The 15,144-nt window shown below is 52.1% G+C and overlaps 6 protein-coding genes across 6 annotated transcripts; 4 read left to right on the plus strand and 2 right to left on the minus strand.

Annotated features, from left to right (window-relative positions):
• Positions 1-545: 545 nt before the first annotated feature.
• On the plus strand, positions 546-2,912 carry IAQ61_009338 (uncharacterized protein; the record flags this gene model as incomplete). Its single annotated transcript, XM_066098350.1, has 2 exons — positions 546-755; positions 819-2,912. 2 exons carry the CDS (start codon positions 546-548, stop codon positions 2,910-2,912), a joined length of 2,304 nt encoding a protein of 767 aa, XP_065951509.1.
• A 966-nt stretch (positions 2,913-3,878) lies between these two features.
• RCF1 (Respiratory supercomplex factor 1, mitochondrial) lies at positions 3,879-5,010 on the minus strand. Its single transcript, XM_003838084.2, has 2 exons — positions 4,705-5,010; positions 3,879-4,584 (listed from the first exon to the last, which is right to left on the minus strand). The coding sequence occupies exons 1-2, from the start codon at positions 4,764-4,766 to the stop codon at positions 4,131-4,133; spliced, it is 516 nt and encodes a 171-aa protein (XP_003838132.2). The 5' UTR covers positions 4,767-5,010; the 3' UTR covers positions 3,879-4,130.
• IAQ61_009340 (uncharacterized protein) lies at positions 5,011-9,265 on the plus strand. Its single transcript, XM_003838085.2, has 2 exons — positions 5,011-5,459; positions 5,532-9,265. Exons 1-2 carry the CDS (start codon positions 5,197-5,199, stop codon positions 6,268-6,270), a joined length of 1,002 nt encoding a protein of 333 aa, XP_003838133.2. The 5' UTR covers positions 5,011-5,196; the 3' UTR covers positions 6,271-9,265.
• Positions 9,266-9,937: 672 nt separating this feature from the next.
• IAQ61_009341 (uncharacterized protein) lies at positions 9,938-10,309 on the minus strand (the record flags this gene model as incomplete). Its single annotated transcript, XM_003838087.1, has 1 exon — positions 9,938-10,309. One exon carries the CDS (start codon positions 10,307-10,309, stop codon positions 9,938-9,940), a length of 372 nt encoding a protein of 123 aa, XP_003838135.1.
• A 1,167-nt stretch (positions 10,310-11,476) lies between these two features.
• IAQ61_009342 (uncharacterized protein) lies at positions 11,477-11,990 on the plus strand (the record flags this gene model as incomplete). Its single annotated transcript, XM_066098351.1, has 4 exons — positions 11,477-11,546; positions 11,590-11,606; positions 11,671-11,842; positions 11,890-11,990. The coding sequence occupies 4 exons, from the start codon at positions 11,477-11,479 to the stop codon at positions 11,988-11,990; spliced, it is 360 nt and encodes a 119-aa protein (XP_065951510.1).
• A 2,028-nt stretch (positions 11,991-14,018) lies between these two features.
• IAQ61_009343 (uncharacterized protein) lies at positions 14,019-14,866 on the plus strand (the record flags this gene model as incomplete). Its single annotated transcript, XM_066098352.1, has 7 exons — positions 14,019-14,120; positions 14,192-14,202; positions 14,256-14,282; positions 14,424-14,477; positions 14,582-14,644; positions 14,702-14,736; positions 14,835-14,866. 7 exons carry the CDS (start codon positions 14,019-14,021, stop codon positions 14,864-14,866), a joined length of 324 nt encoding a protein of 107 aa, XP_065951511.1.
• Positions 14,867-15,144: the final 278 nt, after the last annotated feature.

The following is a 15,144-nucleotide window of genomic DNA, read 5'->3' on the forward strand; positions in this document are numbered from 1 at the left end:
GTGGCAGAGGATGACTAAGCCTATGCTGGACCATGATGGATAGGAAGACATCAACCAAGGTATCAACAATACCAACACCAACACCACGCATTTACTTCCTTCTGGCACCTGTTAGTAAACATGGTCTAAGTAGTAAATGTCATCGGCAAGCAACCCTCTCTCTCCCTCCCTCTCTCTCTCTCCACGTAGCAGTGGCCTACGCCCTTTTCCATGTTTGCTTCTTGTCGATCTTCAGCCCTTCTTTGCTGTAGACTATAGACTGCAGGACGGCGAAGAATAGGCAACCACAGTCTGTGGCTGCCCTTCTGCACTTTCCCAAATGCCCAATTAGCGCAGTCGGCGTTGACATACTTCTGTCTGTCGTACTTCACTTGCCTGACTGACCTCTCCAACCCCTGATTCTAGCCATCCTTCTCCTCCACGCTCCCCCATCCCTTCATACTCCACCTGATAGGCCTGCCCAGTGCTTACTACAGACTGCCTGTCAGTCGCTTCTACATACCCCCTCCCCTCGTGCAAGCGACATAAGTAGACCAGTCGCAAACATGGCGAATAGTTCGGCTCATACGTCCCAACACTCGCCCTTGAACTCTTCCTTCCCTGTTGTACTACCCACAGACCTTGCTCTCTTCATGCAGCAATCTGAGTTCGAGGCCTGGCTCAAGAAAGATGTCGGCTCGACAGCCATAGACGAGCGCGAGGACGACATCACAGTAATCAAAGAAATGGCAAGTGTCATGACTAGTCTTCAACCTGTGAGTACCATAGGCCTGGAGCGAAAAAGTTCGGTCGAGACTGACAGCCTCCGCTTACAAAAGGCACTATTCTTGTATGGCTTGGAGAAACATACCGCTTGCCATCGTACATCTAAGAATCTTGCTGCAAAGAACAAGACCCTCACCGAGAACGCTGATGTCACCAACATCTCTTCGAAGAATCCGCTCGTCGATCTATTCTATGATCTTGGTGAGAACACGACGAACAATAAACTGAAACCACTCCTTGAAAATGCCTGGTGCGAAGACCCGCTGATGACGCTCAAGATGATCTTCAATGCCCGAAGCATACACCTTGGCAAGTCGAACAGAGTGGCATCATACAAGGCGTTTGGCTGGCTAGCTGAGACTCATCCTCTGACCCTCCTTGCCAATCTGAAATGGTTTGTGCGACCAGTGATTGCGAAAAAGGCGCCCAAACCAGACGATAAGGAAAAGAGCATGAGCCTGCACCAAGATCTTGATATGGTCGACGCCCATGAGATGGACCCCGAGAACGCCAACGAGGTACGCTTTGGTGTCTCCCATGGTTATTGGAAGGATCTTCTCAACCTTGTTGTATTAGCAGCGAAGGATCAGCTCAATCTCGAAGGCGACCCATCTGCGCTCCTCAATCAAAAGCCAGATAATACCTCAACTGGTAAACGTAAGCGCACCTGGGATGCTCTCGCCGCAAAGAAATTGAGGCAAAAGAAGAACAGGGAACAAAACGAGCGAATTCAACTCAAGCTGAAGCATGACTCGTTCTATAGAGCTCTGCACATTAGTGTTGCGAGACTCTTTGCGGACCAACTGAAACAGGACAAAGCCCTTCTTGACTCGGGCATCGATTCAGATCTCAGCAAGCTTTCACTGGCTGCCAAGTGGGCTCCCTCGGCTGGCGAGTTTCACGACAAGCACACCTTCATCCTATCTTCAATTGCAGAGATTCTGTTTCCAGACTCCGCTCTCTACTGCCCGGATGCTACTAACCGCGAACTGTATCTTCGCCACGTTCGCGAGCTCTACCGCAAGCAATACGCCTCCCCCCTACGCAAGGCTCTCCACATCGTCGAGCGGGACATAGTGGCAGAGACCTTTGAGAACATCAACTATGAACGTCTGTCTTCATTAGCTCTGGATCGTTACTCCGCCCTCTTCATGCAGAAGGACCTGGATCATTTCATGGAATATGTCAAAAAGGTCTCACAGGGAACTGCAACCATCTCTGGAGCGACTCTGCTGCCTTCAACTCTGGTCTCGAAAGCCCGCTCGATAGCAGCACGCATGTACACTCCTATCGCTCGTGGCGCCACTGTCAAAACTATCAAAGATAGAGTCACAGCAGAAATGATGGCAGAGCTTGTCAACGGTCAGTGGGCTACGCTCGTCAAACGTGTGCAGAATGCGGGCTGCCTCGAGTCCTCTATTGCTGTCTGCGACGTTAGCGGCAGCATGAGTCACCCTTCTTTCAAGGACGGTTCCTGTCCGATGGACTCTGCTATCGGCCTATCCCTGCTGATTGCCGAAGTTACAGCGCCCCCCTTTGGTAACGGCTTCATAACGTTCACTAGTGTCCCGCGCTACATGTCCTTTGCTGGCAGTGCAGATGTTCCAGAAGGGCTCGTAGAGAAGGTACAATACACAACCTCGGCCGATTGGGGCATGAATACCGACTTCACGGCTGTGTTCGAAGATGTCATTCTTCCCATGGCGGTTGCAAATAAGCTCAGGGCGGGAGAAATGGTGAAACAAGTCTTTGTCTTCAGCGACATGCAATTTGATCAAGCGCACGACGACAACGATCGCTGGACGACATCGTACGACCGCATCAAGGCCAAGTACAAAGAAGCTGGCTACGACATGCCGCGCCTCATCTTCTGGAATCTGGCGTCAAGTGCGACGGAGAAGCCGGTTACAGTGGACGATAGCGATACGGCGCTTGTATCTGGATATTCACAGGGTATGCTAAGAGCGTTTCTGGAGAGCGGCGCGTTTGACAGTGTGGAGGAGTATATCGAGGAAGAGATTGGAGGGGAGGAAGGAGAGCAAGGCATGACAAAAGTGATGAATGTGAAGAGCAAAATGGAGCCAATGGATTTGGTGCGGAAGTCTGTGGAAAATAAGGCGTATGGGATGTTGGAGGTTGTTGATTGAAGGGCTAGCAGGCGGATTGGGGAAAATGTAAGAAAGGAAAGTTTGCCATTTACATAATGCTACGACGTAACGAGTGCATAGTATTTATATCCCTCTGCACATGACTCTTTATACCAGCTTTGTGCATGCTAAAAGTACAATCGATTCGACTTCTCCCAATGGCTAACCCTGTGTCAAATACATGTCGCGTCTTTCCCTGTCGAATGATGTATATAACATAATTTTCCATCCAACGCTCGCCATAATTTCTTCATTCCTACTCTTATAAAAAACTCCAGACAAACACACCTTCCCAAAACAACAGGAAAATCTCCACCACATCGAAGAAATCAGAAGAAGTAAATTAAGTACAAACTCCCAGTAGTCACATTACTAATTTTTTTTAATGAGCCAAGGATGAAATAGACTATATCACCTAAAGTACTATAATCCAAGTACATTGCGTATTTAGACTTGTTATATTATTCTTATTTGTCTTGGTGGATTCGGTCACATAGGTTTGGGATGGATGTGGGGATGTAGGTGGTTAGGAGGTGCTAGGTAATGCTGTGGGTTATGGGGGAGGGAGTATGGGGTGCTGGGAGAGGGGAGAGTGGAGAGAGGTGGAATAGAGAGCAAAAGATTAGTGATACAGTTGAGAGACCTGCTTCCGCTGTATCTTAAGAGCTTAGGAGGGCGAGGGGCTAGAGAGATGCGGAGTCAATGTGGTCAAACTTGAGGTATGGTACTGACTCTCTACATCACTCGTCCTCGATTCTCTGCGCTGCTCTGCCGTGTTGCGCTATATTGCACTGCCTGCGCTAGAAGAAGACGGGTGGGGATTAGACACGGGTAAGGTATATCGCGGAGTAGAAGGAATAGGGGGTGGGTGGCGCACGAAGTTTGTTGGGCTTGAGATGCGAATAGTAGTTTAAGAGAGTCTTCACTATGTTTGAATCCCAAATTTGGAGTAGGGATTGACAGCACTGGCGATTTATACTATGTTGGAATCAAAAAGAGGTGAGTGAATTTGTATAATTGTGGTCAAATAAAAGAAGAATCTACAGTGAAAACGTGAAAAGAGTTTTTAAGGACGTAGCATGGAAACAGTCGAGTAACGTGCCTGCATTAAACGGATGTTCGTGTCATGGGGGCTTTGTTTCACCTTTCAAACCTCCCCTTCTTTTCCTCCCCTTGTTTCGATATATATCCACCATACGCAATGGAACATCACGGTTCTTAACGCTCCTGCACATTCTCCTTCAACTCCTTGGTCTTCTCTCTCACCATGTCCGTGATCCCCTTGCCCTCGCCACCCGAATCGCTCTCGCTCCTCCTCTTGACCAAGCGCTCCTTCCACGCTTTATCCTCCTCATCCCGCATCTCCAGCTCCCTCAACCACCTATCCCTCTTATCCAGCCGTTCCTGTTGCGCCTTTTGCTTCTCGTAGTCCTTGCGCTTCAACCGGTCTTTTTGCCAGTACATGTTACCGGCGACCAAGACGGCAATGGTGAACGCTTGTGCGTACAGACGGCGGCGGAAATACAGGTTTGTGGCTTTGTGGTCGCCTTTGCGCATCGAGCGGGTTGCGCCGACAATGGCCCAGACGGTGAGGCCGCAGCCGAGGGGGACGAGCGGCTCTTCGCGCAGGCGGCGCCAGATCTTGTCGATGGTGTTTTCATTGTAGAAATCGCTGGGGGTGGGGTTAGTGGTGAGGGGGCCTCGCATGTGAATGGTGGGTAGGATGTGGGGAGTGAGTTATCGGGTGACAGGAAAGGGGAGATGGAGGGATGGCGGAGGGGGTGTGCCGTACGCATTTTCGTCAAAGGAAGAGGGGAGTGGTGCGCTGTTCGGGCCACCAAAGCTGCCCGACATGATGGGAGGCGGTGGTGCACTTGGTGCTTGGTGGTGTCGTGTGATGGTGTAAATGGAGGTGTCGCAAGAGTGAATCGTAGCAGTGGGAGGGGGTCTTGAGGTCCAAAGGATGACGATTGACCGACGATGCTAGTCCCAAAATCACAATCCAGAGTTTTCTATACGGCCCCGTAATGGGCTGGTGAAGGTGAATTACTGTAGCTGCGGAGCTGTACCTATCGATTATCTCATCACTCGTCGGTCATCGGCCCTTTTCGATGTTCCAGCGCCGGGACCTTGGAAATCGCTGGTAGGCCTCCGCATTTGTCCTATGCTAACCTGAACCAACTGTCTGTCTATCCATACACCTGATATCACTTCACAACAGCAGACTTACCGCACCGTCGCCTTCAATGAGAGACGTGGGTGCAGTCCGAAACCTTGCTGCGCCATGAACGATGAGGCCGAGGCCGAGTCGTCTCGGGCTGCACGGCAACATGGAGACGGCGTCTCATCCGAGCATGCAGACCTAGAGCACATCTTCAGACGGGTCGATGAAGAAGAAGACGAAGCAGAAGAAGAGCGCGAACGGCAGAAGTCTGCAAGAGAAAGACGACTCGATGCGAAGAGGAAGCGGATACGGATGCTGAATGAGCTTCTGCGCGAACTGGACATGGTTGTCTACATGGAGCTCATCACCGTCTACCATCTCGAGTAAGGCGTGCTTTTCTTTTCTCCCCCATCATCTACGGCGCGCAGAACAACTGCTCACAAGTGTCTACTTAGTTGTTCCTTCTTCTGGCTGGCCGTCAAGGCATTCCTTCACGGCACCCTCCTCACGCCCATGCCCGACACTGCGGCCGTCGACCGGCCACCAGACGAACCGAAGCCCTTCCTCCCACTGCTGCTCTTCTCCTTTCTGATGAACCTGTTCCTGCATCTTACCTATCCAGCTCCTTCGGCCGGCGAGGATACCCGAGGCTACCTCCACGGTGGCTTGATGATCGACTTTATCGGACAGCAAGGACCAACCAGTAAATGGAAGCTGGGCGCACTCGACCTCTGCATCTTGTTCCTGCAGCTGGCAATGGTCTCCGTGCATGTCAAGAGACGGCATCTGAAGAAGCAGTTGGCAAGGCTGTCAACAGGCGGTTGCACAACCGCGCCTACGGAGGCAGTCGCCCGAGGACAAGACGCGGACGATGAAGAGCGAGGCCTACTGCGCCGAACCGATACTTTGTCAGACCTCGGGCTTGATCTAGATGGCGGCGAAGACGCAGAAGAAGAAGAGGACGCATTGTTGCCGCCTGGTTCGTCGGAGAACAGGCATGCAGATGCCCTTGATATCTTGACCTCGGGCCAATGCGTCATTGGCCATTTCACCCTCATCGACACGCTGTTGCAGGAGAATAAAAACTACTCTGCCTACCGCCTTACTCGCTCAGAAGCCGGGATGAACGACATGCCAGAGACCTTGCGCCGGCTCAACACTTTGCGCGCACGCTTTGGTGTCGGCGCTGGATGAAACACCGCATCTATCGCCATACACCGCATCTATCGCTGGTACCCGTTTCTTTTTCGGTGCAAGTACGCCTCCGTCCCTCACGATCAGTCGTGGTAGCATTGTAGTATGTACTACGCCTTGTGACGCCTTGCGTAACCTCTTGCACAAGGCACCCGATTTAATGCGTTTCGCATACACATATCACACGTGACATCACCGGTCTCCAGATGTCAACATCAGCATCAGCATCAGCGACAGACCCTTCGCATGCATCTCACGCCCAGCATCAAGCCACCAATGCTCGATTGCTTCCACATGCGACAACACAAACCGACCGCACACACGGCTCTTTGACACCATCTGACTTAACCCTTGATGCAGTTGGGGCGGCTCTACAAGCAGATGTTGCCCCGAACCTGCATACCAACAGCCCATGTCTGTCACACAAATGACGGCTGTCATCTATCGGCATCCCGTAGTGCGCTGGGCTGGCTTACCCGCATGCGGTTCCCGCAGATGTCATCTTCCGTCAGTGTGCATGGAATCAGGGGGTACTTTTCCCATCGGTGTGGCATCATGCACGTGTGCGTGGGTGTATTCTTGGATGGTCGCACCTTGTTGCCTTTTTTCACTCTACTCCGGAATGCCTCTGCCCGTTCGGCTCCCGTATGCGTATGCATATGCGTACATGTGTGGGTGCCGGACGGCAGACGCAGCGGCAGAGGCAATACATACAGTAGAGTCGGGGGGCTACGTTCGGTACGTAGAGTAGGTAGCGGAGCGAGTGCTCGATTCTACTGCATCGTAGCCGTACATACACACATACATGGGTACATACATGCGCCATGCGTCTTCAATGCCCAGTACCAACCATACTGCTCACTCCCTCCGTCTCACGGTGCCCCTCTTCGCATCTTTCTTCTTCTTCTCCTTCTTCCTCTTTTGTCTTCTTTCCCTCTTGGGCATTCTGCTCCCAAGTCCACACAGCAAGCTGACCTGACGCCCGCGCCACACCACGCCATCCCGCCTCGCCTCGCCTCGTCTGACCTTGCCCGACACAATCATCCCACTTCAGCTGGTGCCTGAACAAGGCAAATTCAAGCGAACCCAGCCCAGCCAATAACAGACCAAACCTACGCCGACTCCTCCCACGCACCGCCGGAACGGAATCAAGAAATAAATCGCCCCTTTTTAGGGGCAGAAGCAGTTCATTGTGCGGTTGATTGCCTGGTTGATGTGGTGCCCCGGTCCCCCTCTTCCCACTCCATTCCACGTCCACGTTTATGCATGGATCTTTGTTGGGAGGTAGGGAGGAGAGAAACGGCAGCAGGCAGGGCTTGCTTTGATTTGGTTTACCTATTTCTCCTGCCTGTTTTGGGTGAGTTGGGGATCAGAAACCCGCCCTGCAGCTACGTCACCTGCTGGAAAAGAAGCGGGGAGAGGGGAAATGAGAAGGTAAAGATTTGACAGGAGCTTTGTCTCGTTGTGTATAGTATACATGGGCAACGACCAAGGAAAGAAAGACGGAACGCGCCCTGCACGCCTTTCCCATCCCTAACATTCCATTCAGACTCGGCATCTTAGAGCTGTGCTTCATGATTACAGACCAGGGATCCCCGACCATCAAGTAGTTATCACCTCGTTCCACACACCGCACGCGTGTCATGTGTACATGCTCTCGTACTCCTGAGTCACCGGTACTGCATGTATACCCGCCGATCGATAGACACATGTATTTCCTGTGTGTAGTGCGTTATGCGAGAGCGAGGCGAAAGACCGGGTTTGGATACGCTATACGGTATGCCCATGTACGAGGTGGGAATGTGCGGGATTATGGATTCGGAGGGTGGTGCATCCGCGGAGGGAGGGGATGGGGGTTGGGAGGGAGCGGGCTGTGCGTCATGCCTTATGCGTTGTGTGCTGGAAGGAGAGGATAGTTTTTTTGTGAAAGGGGGGATTTGGGGGGTCGGGGGGGTTGGATGGATGGGACTGAAGTGCGTGTTGCGATGCCACTGTAGTGTGTGGCCATTGTATGAAGCGTAAAAGGGGCAATCCAATATCAGAGAAGGAAAAGCACGGGGAGATTGGATCGTCATGGTAAGGATCCCGTGATGGTTCTTGTTCCCTGTGGATCGCAGCTTGTTCCTTTCCCCTCTTTTTCCAATTTGGATTTGTCTGTAGGGTTCCTTTGGGTGAACAGCGTGGTGGATACCATGTGCACGCGCACAGTCGCATATGCATGGCTATGAGGGATATACTCTACCTACTGAATCAAACCTACTGTATACTACTAACACCTGCTTGAATGAGCGGTGGGTCCCACTCTATATTCCAACCAGGCCTACTATGTGTAGGCTCAGTACCCAGTACCCAGTGTACATACATACATGCATACGCTGGAGCTGGGACAAACCCCTCCCCATCGTCGCTCGCGATATCCACACACACACAAACATACGATGGTCATCCTTCTCGCACACTGTACCTTTCCTGCACACCCCCCACCGCATACTTTCATGCAAGCAGAATCCTACGCAGCCTGGAGGATTAGACAGAGAATCCTCTGGCACTCCGCTCCGCTTCACACGACCACAATTACCACATGCCTCCGCGGAACCCTTCAGGCGCCCTGACTTCTGGGAATATGGATTGGGAATACGAGCCGGGATACGGAGGGGAATATAGAGGATGTGGTGGGGGAGAAACCGTACGGCTGGTCATGTAGCATGCAGACCTACCTTTCCATAATATTTGTGTATTCCTACGTACAGTACTTCACTCCAACGGCAGCGACTCATACCGTAATGTTAGCCGGATAGCCATGTTATCCACCTTGGGTTGGGGCAACGCAATGCAGCGCCCCAGTGGGGACTTGGATAATAATTCATCTTTCGCGTATCCTGGCGAAAACGATGGAGTCGAGTGGAGATGTGGACATGCTCTATGCTGACGGTACCTATTGTACTGTATACATGTAAGTACTTTGTCAGAAACATGGTCTGTCCCAGAGAGAAGAAATCCTTCGGGCGAGGGGGGGGGGTATAATAGATCCTACATGTTCGCTAATCCTGACGCCGCATACGTCTTTGTTTTTTTTTGGAGGGGGGGGGGCGGTTTACCTCCACCAGCATGACCACAAACACCCCTTCTCGTCGATTTGCTTTTATTTGCGCATGCTGCGGTAACTATCTCGGTATTTGGGTACGCGGGGGTGGGGGGTTTACTGTACTTGGTTTCGGATTGGTTGTGGTAGGTGGGGAGAGTGCTGGGGGCAGGGGACGGTAGACAGATGGTTCTAGGTACTACTGTTGATGGTACAAGTAGGTAGAAAGTGTGAGATGGTGTGAATCTCGCTGTTTTTCGTGACATGTTGCTTTTTTGTGCATGAGATTTACACAGCTGTAACTTAGCCTTCTCCATCCTGTTAGTACCAATATGCTTTTTGATGTTGGCCCGTCTGAATTGTGTTCAATAGGTGCTGCCTTTGTCTATTGGCACATGACGCGGTCATCCCCCCTCCCTCCAGTATGTATAACAGAGCTGTATTATGGGCAAGGGGAAAAAAGTCCATGGTAGGCTTTCAAGGCGCAACAAGTCGCATCCCAATGATTTCTGCATGGAACTTTTCCCTGAAAGGAACAGCTATCCATGAACGCTGCCCAGGATGGTCACGAGCACGAGCACTGCTTCATGTACTATTGAGGCCTTTGCAGGAAAACACAAAACACGTCGAAAGCATGGCCCATGGGAATACAATATTGTCAAGACCTGCAGCAGCGTCTGGGTCCATGAACGACACATGTGCTCCCATGCCCTCCACAGCCTCCCTCCCATATGACCTTTTGTTTTCTTCAGTGCCCCAAGAGTCGCGGTATGCGCTGGCAGAGGGTGGCAATCGCGACAAACGCGTGTCGCCGCACCCCCTTTTCACACCCACATCATCATCATCACCGTCGTCGTTGTCGTCGTCGTCCGCAAAACATGGGGCAAGGCTGCCATGTCGCCCTGTCAAGAGTCTTCCGCATTGCGTCCCACGGCATCCTGCCGCCTCGAAACCCATTAGGCGCACCAGCACACCCTCAGCGGTGTGCTCACAAGCCCAGTGTCTTGCGTGCGTGCGTGCGAGCGTGCATGAAAGAGAAAAAGCCAATTCTCGGACGGGCCGAGGCGTGCGCTGTCAGCAAACGAACCGGACCGAGCCCTCGCGTCTCCCATCCATCTCGACCCTTCATGGTTCCATGATTCATCATCCCATCCCCCCCATCCCCCCTCTCCCCTCCCCCTCCGGACTCCCCCATACTTGTACATACCCTGTTTACCTAGCCTTTGAACACACCAGCGCTTGTTAAACCCTGTGTGCGGCGCCGTGTGCGTTCGTCACTTTGCCCCGAAGGAATTCGGGCCGCGCCCACCAACCAGGCACCTCCCCACCCCCTACACTCGTGCATCCCCCGCTCCCCCTTGGAGGAAAAAAAAAGAAATTGTCGCACGAATTTTGTGATTGGAGGGTTACGCGGGACCCTCCCATCGCTACGAGCAGGGCACTCTTGCTCCTTGGTCGGTGTGGAAGACAGGTCGCAATAGCGAAGTGATGGTGCCATAAAAGCGGGTTACCGACACACAGACACCCATCACGGCTCTCTCTCTCTCTCTCTCTCCCCTCTGCTGACTTTCTCACATGACCATGACGCCCATGCGGGTTCAGATGCTCCTCGTTCGTTTTGGCATGAGTTGCTGTCTGGCTTTCCAGTCGGCTATGTACTGACATGCATGGACGGGCTCCCATCTCTCTCGAGCTCGGAGGGTGTGGAGGAACCACTGTGCTGGGCTCGATAAGGCCGGTGGGGTGGGCATGCATACGCTATGAGACTTGTTGCGTGCATATCTCGCGCATGGGTCTGTCGCTGGGCTTGCCGGGCTTGCAGCAGGGCTGGCCTCGCTGGACCTACTGTGCAGTAGTGTGTACTGTGTAGGTGGTGGTCAAGGGGGCGAGGAGGGGGAAGGGGTCGTCAGTCAAGTGGTGTATTTCGAGAATGCTGGTTGATCGCATCAGATTAGATTGGGGGTGTGTATATGCTGATGATGGTCGCTGCGTTGGACACTGGCGAACTTTTCACTTTTGTCAAAGTTTATTCGACAATGTCCTGGATCTGCGCCACCACGTTCGGCGACATGGTCAAGATTCCAGACCTCGGGTTCGTTCTGACATTTGTCTCAGTTGGAAATCATGTCCCGCTGGACAACAACCCGCGCCTGCGCCCACTCGTCGCTCTTTTGTCTCATGGATCCGGAGTTAAGTCCTGTGGCTCGCGTGAGTTCTCGGTTTGACCTCCTGTCTAGTAGGGCGCCTATACAATGTATGTCGGTGATTGAACATCAACACAATGCCTGCAAAAAAAAACCTAAACTGTAGTACCCAAGTCTGTGACCAGCAGGGACATCATGACACTGGCAACCTTTTCGGCTTCGGATGTGACGGTTGCAGAGTTTTCCAAATGCTGCGACAACAATGTCAGCAACGGGTCGATACTTCCACGAATGTTCTCAACAACTGCCGTGCAACCCCCTCCAAAGAAAAAAAAAGAGCAAATGGGTAAGAGAAAAGCTACTTATTGGGACGACCTGCTGATATTGCGCAAGCCGGCGGCTACCAGCATTACCTGCATATAAGCGCTGACTGGGGTCGCCCTTTGCTGCCCCCCGCGGCCCATCTCAAATCTTACGCTCTCGAGTGCCACTGAGCTGAGCATGACTACATACAGCATCTGGAAATACGGACTCAAGATGACGGCACGCAACAAAAAGCTACTTCCGTCCGATGAATAGGGGGGAGGAGGGGCGGCGCACTGGGCTACAATATGTATCACTTACAGTGTGAGCCGATCCGTACTCAGCACCCAGTGCCTAATTTGGGCCGCGCAGAATTATGTACAGTGCAGTAGCTATAAATTGCCTCGAGTGCACACACACAGAGAGAGAGATACACACGGTGTGGTGGAAGCGTGAGGGTCGAGATTGTGGCGCCTCAGGCATGTGCTACATATGTATAGTGAAAAACGCCGTAGTAATTGCGTGCAGCGGAGGAAGGCGACGGCGCGAGACATCCTAGCCTGGGTGTCAATCCCCATAACGAGGCATTCCGTGTGCAGATCCCGTAGAGTAAGGGAAGATGCGGTGTAGATGTCTGTATATTGTACAATACACGTGTCGAGGTGGGACATGGTGGACCAGCCCCCGCTGGTGCATGTACAGCACATACAGTATACAGTATGTACGTACTCTCTAGTCTGTACAACCCTTTCGCTCGAGCTCCTTGCTTCGGGACACTTGCTCAACGAGCACCTCTACGGCTCGAAACGAAGGGGTACATCACTCTCTCGAGTAAAGTGATCCAGCCGTGCATTGCGACAAGCAACATGACTTGATCGATACGACATGGTATCCTCGCCGGCCGTATACGGTTGTCCTTCTCCTATCAACGGTCGTACCGAACGCGGTCTGTCATCGAGGTCGGGCCGAGATGATTTTGCGGATCGCGGGTGATACTCCATCGTAGTGTACATACCGCATACATATCGTACTCCACCATGCAGTGTCAAGGCATGGCCCTCGTGCTGCTGATCTTGGGCATGGCTTGCATACATAAGTATATCTGACAGCCGCGATTCCAGCACAGAGGAAATCGGTGGAGTAGCCTTGCAAACCAGCCTGTGATTGGAGAGGGCCTCTGTCTCCGAGATATATCAGAACATCCATGCCCATAGCAGACGAAATACCAAAGGACCCTTGCTTTGTGAACATCGGTCAGTTGCGGGATGAGCGTTCCGGTCAATGACGAATTCATGGGCACGTGGAGATGCTGAATCGCAGCCTTGGGCTGTCCCCACATCCACGTGCCTTGTCTCCTACTGTAGACATGACAGTATGTACCTAAAACTCGATTGCGACGTATGTACAGCGACACGGCTCGTATTCTGAATACGTTGAAAAGAAAAGGCCGAATTGGCGGTGAAGATTCCGGTTTGCATCAGTATCGCGTCATGCTTTCGATATTAAAGCCATGTGCTTTTTCTTTTTGGAGGAGGGGACGGTGACGAGCGTGACATGGCGGCAGAAGATAACCTACCTGTGTACACTGCCTACCCAGTAGTACCCACGTACATCACCATTGATGGTGACACGAATGGCGCGGGAGCAGCCCAAACGTCACCTGCCGCCTTTTCAGCAGTGTGAGTCAAAGATGGGAAAGAGTTGATACACAAACCAAGACGTGAAACCAAAATATACTCTGGGGTACAGCAGGTATGGCCGAGGTCGTCGTCGAGCCCCTCCTCTTCGACCAAGGAAAGCTCGCTTATCTAATACAAAGCACATGAGAGCACGCTCTGTTCGCTCCGTGTTCCTCATTTGGTAAGGCCCGGTCACGAGACCTCCATCTCATGCGGACTATTCACAAACATTATGCTTTACCTGCACACAGCTTGCCAGACACATTCATGTTTGAAGTAAGTAGCATTGCTGTATACACAATATGTACCAGAATAACCTACTGTATGTACTGTATGTGCTCAGGATAACTGCCGACAGGGAAACCAAGTCCCGAAGCGGTCAGCGTCAGACTCCCCGTTGGGACTAGCAGGCTACAGTTAGGTTCGGGGGGAAGACAGCCGTACTATGGCACAAGCTATGTTAATAAAGCCACATTCTTTCTAGGGCCGTCAGCATGTTGGGCCCTCGTTCACCACCCCCTGGCTCTCACCCCGACTTTAATGCCACCAACCTCGTGCGAGGACCTCGGTGTTGACCGCACGGCTGGGGATCCCAGTACAATAGGGGGACAAGACGGGCCAAACAATCGGACCGTCCCTCCAGTAAGTTCGCACCAAGGCGTTACTTGGCATCGGCTGGATTCCGCGAAAGCTTCTAAGTTGAAGCCACCCAGATTGAACGGAGGTTTTCTGATTCAGAGTCCCGCAGCAGATGGCTTGTGGCTGACGGGACCACAGTTTTTTTTCTAATCGCGCTACCATCTTGTATGTATATACGAGCTCATGAGTCTGCTTGCGAATGGTTCTCCTTGATCTGCCAACCCCCCCGTCACCGGCCTGTATCGGAGAGATGCCCGGTAGTATGCATGCAGAACACCCTTTTGGATTTCGACTTAGCGTTTCCAGCACAATGGTCGAGGGGTTGAAGGGGATCAATGAGCCAGATCAAATGGCTAGCAGGTATGCAGGAATCGTTCGAGTCCTTGATGGCCTCATAGGTGGCTGGTGAGGAGTGAAACCGTCTCTGGAAGAAAATCGTATCAGGTCGTTGTCAATCATGGTAGATTTATGATGCTCCTCCTCCGGGATGCCACATTGGGTCTAGACACGTTCTGGATTTCAGTTAAGTGCGTATCGGGGAAGTGGTTGAGAGTAGGTCCGTCTCTGATCTGCCTCTGGCTCAGCAAGCAAAGCTTTCATTTCACCCGTAAGCAATGGCGTAGGTCAGCCCTCCTCGGTCGGCAAGAATCTGTCGACCTTGCTCCGAAAACTGAGACATTCACTTTCAAGCAGGAAGATCTGCTAACACGCAATGAGGGCAATCATCCTCTCTCCACAGTCTTGGCTGAGTTGTTGAGAGGTCGGTGACCATGCGATGCCCCGAGGTGACGATCGGAGTGGGTCTGAATCAGAATCGCAACAAAGTCATCTGTTTGGTATTCAGCGTTGGGGTATCTACTAAAGAAAACTGGCCGTATGAATAGTACGCCGACAAATCAACCGGCAACTTCAAAACGCTTGTGATGCTCTTCCGGGATGTTGTAGATACATTGTATTTGATTGTATATCGCCGCGTGACCGTTCTCAGTTCAAGTGCACCCTACAATACAGACAGAGAAGCAAGGCG

This window comes from Plenodomus lingam (assembly GCF_022343315.1).
Source record: "Plenodomus lingam strain CAN1 chromosome Unknown contig_6, whole genome shotgun sequence".
NCBI classification, from domain to species: Eukaryota; Fungi; Ascomycota; class Dothideomycetes; order Pleosporales; family Leptosphaeriaceae; genus Plenodomus; species Plenodomus lingam.

Excerpts from the sequence above, each read along its gene's own strand:
- RCF1 (XM_003838084.2), bottom strand. The coding sequence starts at position 4,766 with ATGTCGGGCAGCTTTGGTGGCCCGAACAGCGCACCACTCCCCTCTTCC. Across the intron at positions 4,585-4,704 it reads TCTTCCTTTGACGAAAATGC|CGATTTCTACAATGAAAACA; the intron begins GTACGGCACACC and ends CCCCACCCCCAG.
- IAQ61_009340 (XM_003838085.2), top strand. The coding sequence starts at position 5,197 with ATGAACGATGAGGCCGAGGCCGAGTCGTCTCGGGCTGCACGGCAACAT. Across the intron at positions 5,460-5,531 it reads ATCACCGTCTACCATCTCGA|TTGTTCCTTCTTCTGGCTGG; the intron begins GTAAGGCGTGCT and ends GTGTCTACTTAG.